At 37.3% G+C, this 7,060-nt stretch overlaps 1 protein-coding gene across 2 annotated transcripts in view; it reads left to right on the top strand.

Annotated features, from left to right (window-relative positions):
- LOC114031482 (parkin coregulated gene protein homolog) overlaps positions 1-6,075 on the top strand; it is a 619,672-nt gene extending 613,597 nt beyond the window's left edge. For both annotated transcript variants that reach the window (XM_027846570.1, XM_027846572.1), the window contains one exon: positions 5,595-6,075. In XM_027846570.1, coding sequence (XP_027702371.1) covers positions 5,595-5,755 — 161 coding nt within the window. In that variant the 3' untranslated portion in view covers positions 5,756-6,075. The remainder of the gene's footprint in view (positions 1-5,594) is intronic.
- Positions 6,076-7,060: the final 985 nt, after the last annotated feature.

Below are 7,060 nucleotides of genomic sequence, written 5' to 3' on the forward strand. Positions count from 1 at the left end.
TGGCTTCCTATGTCCTCTAGGACCAAATAGAAAATCCTCTGTTTGGCTTTTAAAGCCCTTTATAACCTAGCCCCTTCCTACTCTTCCAGTCTTCACACATCTTACTCCCTTCCATGTAATCAAGAGACACTAGTCTCTTTGCTGTTCCTTGTACAAGACACTCCATCTCCTGCCAAAGCATTTATTTTGACAGCCTGTCTTTTATGCCTGGAATTCTCTCCCTCTCTCCTCATCCTTGCCTCCTGGCTTCCTTCAAGTCTCAGCTAAAATCACACCTTCGCAAGAATCCTTCCCCCATTGCCCTTAATGCTACTACCTTCCCTCTCTGATTATTACCAGTTAACCCTGTACATTGCTTGTCTGAAGGTAATTGCTTGCAAGATATCTCAATGGTTAGGCTGTGTAGGCTCCTGGAGAGCAGGGCCTGGGGATTTTGCTCTTCCTGGTATTTCTGCCACTTAATGCAGGGCCGGGCACTTAGTAGGAGCTTAATAAATGTTTGTCAACAACTTATTTAGGAAAACACCAAAAACATTAGTAAGCATCAGCCCAGAGTGTGCCAAACTTAAAACATACTTCAGTAATAAAATCATAGCTTTTCTGTAAATAAACTTGTGACAGGAAGAACTCATAATCACCAGAGACTACATTTGGAGGCTTTTCTGCACTGATGAGGCCCCAAAAGGAGAATACTTTGCATGTTACTGTGGACACAATTTCAACTATTTTCAATGTTTTTCCTCTGTTTTCATGTAATAATAATAAAGACATATAGCACTTTAACATTTGCAAAGTACTTTACATTATTTCATTTGAATCCCACATCAACTCTACAGGGTAGGTACTATTATAGACTACCCATTTTATATAAAAAGAAATTCAAACTAAGAGGGCTTAATTCATCTACAATGTCGGATGACCCTGGGCAACTCATATAACCTCAGTTTCCTCAGTTTATTTATCTATAAAATGGGGATAATAATAGCACCTACCTCCCAGGGATGTTGTGAGAATTAAATGAGATATTTGTAAAGTGCTTAGCAAGTGTCTCTGGCACATAGTAGGTACTATCAACTGTTAGCTATTATTAATATTATTTTTATTAGAATCAAGTTCTTCTAGACTCTAAAGCCTAGCACTCTGCCTCCTTCTTCTCCTATGCATGATTCTCAGCAGAATGATCAGAGAAAACTGCATTTGAAGTGATAATTGCCCCTTTTTAGTGGTTAATAATTTAGAGATGGTGTTTCAAGTTTTTTTTTTCCTCAAAATTTAACATTAGCTATGTTAATGCTGACATTAACCAGATGGACTTTAGGTGTAATATATGCTTATAAATTTATAGACATACATGTACACAAATATATGCACATGCATGCATGTAAATAATAAACGAGACAGTTCTCCTTTCTCTTATTTTTCCTCCACTTTTCTTTATCCCCTTTCTCTTGATCTGTTGTTCTTCCCTTCCACAGTTTAACACATAAGAGCCAAAACTCTTTGCTGTACTTTGGTGCCCTAATTCACTTTCAAGCTAGTTACCATAATTCTGAAAGCCTTGCTTTGCCCTTGCATTATAGCTTTAGATTCCAGTGATGATTCAGTATTTGTGCATTTATGATCTCACTGGGGTGAATAATTCCTTCCACTCATGTAGACCGTCATCTCCCTACATATCCTCATCCTAACACCACAGGCTTTGGTTCTAGAAAGGAACCTTAGAGATCATTTTATCCAAGCCCTTTTTGTACAGAGAGTGAATATGAGGACAGGAGCGTCAGTGAATTTTCATCCCTGTCCACCTTATGAAGAAGGGGCAGAACTGGGATCTGAACCCAGATCTTCAGACTCCCAATCCAGTACTCTTTTCTCTGATGCCTCCTATTGTCTAATTTTTGTCTGTGTCTTTCTGCACATACTTCATAGATAATCAACCCAATGTGCCAGAGAACCTTTCCTAGTTTTTAAAAACATTTCATGAATTGGACCAGTAAAGCATTCAAACTGTCCATCCTTCATTTTCACTACCTAAATGGCTCGCTCATTTTGAAGCCCTACATGTCCATGATTGTGTCTTTTGCGTCACTCTTACATGCCTAAGTTATTGTTAGCAATGTGTTTGAGGTCCATGAATCTTTTAATTGCCCTTTGGGTTACCTGACATTTTAAGATTTTGGAGATCCAATAATTCACAGCTTCACAGCATCGTGAGATAAATACTTGAAAAAAAAAATCCCTATTGAAGCAGCAAGCGGCTTAGATTGAAAATGCTAAGTAATTTCCCAAATAAGGTCTATCCAATTTCATCCTCCTATTCAATTCTAGGACCACTCTTTGTCCATCTGTGGTACTTGTCCAAGATATAGTAGATGGATTAATTCAATGGGTCATCCATCCAATGGCATTTCAGAATGCAAAAACTAGTTTTTCATTCACTTTGGTTTTCCGGTTCAGAGGGTTTTATCTGTTGTTCAATTGTTTTAGTAGTGCCTAACTCTTCATGACCTCATTTGGGGTTTTCTTGGCAAAGATACTGAAGTGGTTTGCCATTTCCTTCTCCAGCTCATTTTACAGATGAGAAAACTGAGGCAAATAAGGTGAAGTGATTTGCCCAGAGTCACACACAGCTAGTAAGTATCTGAGGCCAGATTTGAAATCATTCAGGAAGACTCCAGGTCAGGCACTCTATCCATTGTGCCACCCAAAAGCCCAGTTCAGAGAGTTAGGCTAATATATTTCCCCAGAGACAAGTTGTCCAGTGTTTCATTGTGGCATGGAGATGACCCATGGATACTCAATGCTATGTCCTTAGAGCACAAGCTTGGATAGGTTCTAATGTGCTTGAAAGGCCATAGGCCCAGCTTTTCTCTTGTGTCTTTGTTTAGGTGAGCCCCACCAAGTTCATTAAAAGGGGTAGCTTAGGTGGTGCAGTGGATAGAGTGCCACACCTGGAGTCAGGAAGACTCCTCTTCTTGAGTTCAATCTGGCCTCTGACACTTAACTTACTGTGTGACTGTGGTCAAGTCACTTAACCCTGTTTGCCTCAGTTTCCTCATTGGCAAAATGAGCTGGAGAAGAAATGGCAAACTGCTCCAATATCTTTGCCAAGAAACCCCTCCCCCCCAAAAAAGGGGGTCACAAAGAGACATGACTAAAAATGGCTGAACAATAACAGAAAAAGTTCATCAAGGTTCATTGCCAGAAGGTGATAACCCAGAAGATAATAAAATGTTTTGGCTATGGAAACCCACAAAACAGACAAAAATACAAAACAACCCTCACTAAATGTAGTTATAAATAATAACATTCAAAGATATGGTATTAAATTCCTATTTAATTAAATTTAATTTTTATTTGTTTTAAAAAAAAAAAACAGATCTTTTCCCAGCATTAAAATGGTTATTTGCTAACAATATGAATATGAGCTATTACTGTGACTTCATTATTATTACATCTTACTTCATTTACTGAGCCTTACTACATGTTTAAACATTTGGGGAAAGTACCAGTCTTAGGTTTTTATAAACTTCTGAAAGCAATAATGCATTAATGAAAAGAGACAGGGATGCTCTCTCATGCTTCTCTTGGCATGTGTGTATGTATTTGTATTTACATGCATATTTATAACATATATATGTATATATATAAATTCATTTGAAAGACTGAAAGGGTCAGTCATAATACATTGGTTGGCATAATATCGCAAAAGTATTATTTGATGTACTGAATTTTTCACTCATCTTCAAGTTGTTTTGGTGTTATATCACTCCAACCTGAGATTTAATCACTTGAGAAAGGCAGTTACCTATGACTGTCTTGAAACTTAGGACTTACAAACACTATTTTTTTCCCTAAGGTAATCTCTCTAAAATAATATACTGCTCATGAACAGGCAGTTTTAAGACAGAGAAATCAAAGCTATCTATAATCATATGAAAAAATGCTCTAAATCACTATTGATCAGAGAAATGCAAATTAAAACAACTCTGAGCTACCACCTCACATGTATCAGAGTGTCTAATATGACAAAAAAAGGAAAATGTTGGATGTTGGAGGAGATGTGGGAAAAGTGGGACACTAATGCATTGTTGGTGGAGTTGTGAACTGGTCCAACTATTCTGGAGAGCAATTTGGAACTATGTCCAAAGGACTACAAAATTGGGCATACTCTTTGATCCAGAAATACCACACTGCTAGGTCTGTTTCCCAAAGACATCCAAAAAAAGGGAAAAGGACCTATGTGTACAAAAATGTTTATAACAGCTCTTTTTGTGGTGGCTAAGAACTGGAAAGCAAAGGGATGCCCATCCATTGGAGAAGGGCTAAACAAGCTGTGATATATGATTGTAATGGAATATTCTTGTGCTGCAAGAAATGACAAGCAGGATGATTTCAGAAAAACCCAGAAAGACATGAACTGATGCATAGTGAAGTGAACAGAACCAAGGAAAATGTTGTGCATAGTAACAGCAATATTGGTTGATGAAGAACTGTGAGTGACTTAGCTATTCTCAACAACACAATGATCCAAGAAAATCCCAAAGGACTAATGATGAAGCATACTCTCTGCCTCCAGAGAAAGAAATGATGTTGATTGAATACAGACTGAAGCATGCTATTTTTCGCTTTCTTTCTTTCATTTTTTTCCTTTTATTCAAGTCTTCTTGTACAAAATGCTTAATATGGAAATGTTTTTATGTAATTGCACATGTCTAACCTATATGTGATTGCCACAGTCTCAGAGAGGAGGATGGGTAGAAGGGATAGAATTTGGAACTCAAAACTTTAAATAAAAATGTTTAAGATTTTTTTTAAATTAAAAATATTAAAATAATGTACTGCCAAACTCACCTCTGTGGGAAGTCTAAATATTTGACAATTTTGACCAAGCTCTAGCTTCTGAGAGGAAGTCTGGCTCATGTTCATAGCCATAGGGATTCATTCACATTCATTCACTGACTTCATTATGGGGCATGTGCTGGTACTGTCCCTTCCTTTTTATCTGGGTTTCTTTTGAATCTTATGTCCTTATAATGGGAAGCAGGCTCTTAAGGTGACATACCTTGATGCAATGCTTTGAGTATTTGTGGAATTAATGTTTTGTCCTTCGTTTTTAAAAATCTCTGTGTAAGATATTTGAACTGATGCTCGTGTCAAATATGATAATATTCTTCTTACCAAGAGGTCACACTCCAGGCCATCTCAACTTTTAGGGCACAGCCATAAATGTGGAAATAAAGGAAAAAAACTTCTAAGTGTCTCAAAATAATCACAAGTACTATAAACTATTTGGAGTATGGACTGCATCTTACTTACCTTTCTATCTTTCTCAGTGCCTACCATAGTGACTCACACATAATAGGAACTAGTTGTTTTTCTTTTAAAATTAATGAATGAAACATTTTAAAATATTTCTTATAGCTCCTAAAACATGTTAAGTTTGCCATATGAAATAAAAAGTAATGTCTCCTAGCATCAGCATGCTGAGAAACAATGAATGATATTAGCTATTGATAATGCCTGGCAAGATATATAATGCTTTTCAGAAAACTGCAGAAAAATAACTGTCTTTGTGTTTTTGTTTTATTAACCAGTTAACTCCGGAGATGGCATTGACTACAGCCAACAGAAGAGAGTAAACATTGGAGACTTGATCCAAGAGACACTGGAGGCGTTTGAGCGCTTTGGAGGAGAAGATGCTTTTATAAACATTAAATATATGGTCCCCACCTATGAATCATGCTTGTTAAACTAACAGATAGGACAGCTGTGTTAATGGGGAAGATTCCATTTGTGTTCTAATCATCTATCTCTGACATTGTTCAACATCTTGTTATTTATGACTTCTTTTTTCTACAGCTGCTAAAATAGTGGTTTCTGGGCCATTAGACTGTTATCACTGTTGAGAACAAGGCTTTCCAATACATAAATAGTGCCTGTTTCTTAGATTACAATGGTGTACTGTGCTTATTTGTTCCAGGGAAGAATCACTCCTTTATACAGTGCTGACTGAAGCAGGAGTCCAAGTTAGACCTTCAGTTGTATAGACAATAAAACGATAATTTTTATACTCAATTCAGCAATTGCTGTTCTGTGTCCGCTTGCCCTGGGGGTGATGTCAGAGGTTGTAATGAGAAGCATTTATGCTGACTGCTTAATAGGTGTTTGTCATGGCAGAGAAATAGCACTTGAACAGTGCCCTCCCTCTCCTCAGCAGCTGTGCAGAGAAATGTGCATTGACATATGATAAAACTGGGAAATGTATATTCCAATTACAGTAGGAACTTTTTTTTTTGCAGTCCATTATAAACCTTAGCCATAAAATTAATTAATGTTTCTAGCACTCTTGTGATCTGGGTTTCCAGGTGCTCTCTGGTTTATAGTTTGGGGGAAGAAAGGGAGGAGGGTCTCAGTTATTATGAAATATTATATGCAACTGTGGCCAAAATGTTGACATTCACACTTATTCCTCCACATTATGGCCCATGACATCTCATGATCTGGATGAAGCACCATGAGCAAAACATTGCATGGCAGTTTATTTGCTACTTTTAATAATCTTACAAATGATTTGCGCTTCTTTTCATGACTACCCCTTGAAACAAATTGAAATCTCTTTTCTTGGCAAAAAAAAAAAAATTATCCTTCTCTGTTGCCTGCTCACAGTGGTTATTGTGGGATTACACAGGAAGACTGTTGACATTCATTTGGGGTCGTGTAGAGAGGGTAAAAGAAAAAAAATTTACCCAATCTTAAACAGAAGTGCATTGAGTTGAGGGGGAAAAAAAAGATAAGTCAGACTGCAAGTCTATGGGCTTCGACAATGTCTCTTTAATTCCAAGACTAATTTGGGGGCATTTATAGCACATCTCAGAATGCTTTACCAAACACCATACTAAAGGGTAAATGGTTTGACCCGCTTAAGAAAGATCATTGCTACCCCTAAACACCTAGTCTGGAGTATTATGTTTCGATAGCAAACTGTAATTTAGCCATGAAGATAAAGGAATCAGACAGACTTCTCAATTGCCTTGTTAGGATGCTCAGGGTCCTCTTTGCT

The sequence above is a fragment of the Vombatus ursinus genome, unplaced genomic scaffold, assembly GCF_900497805.2.
Source record: "Vombatus ursinus unplaced genomic scaffold, bare-nosed wombat genome assembly UNPS02015175.1, whole genome shotgun sequence".
NCBI classification, from domain to species: Eukaryota; Metazoa; Chordata; class Mammalia; order Diprotodontia; family Vombatidae; genus Vombatus; species Vombatus ursinus.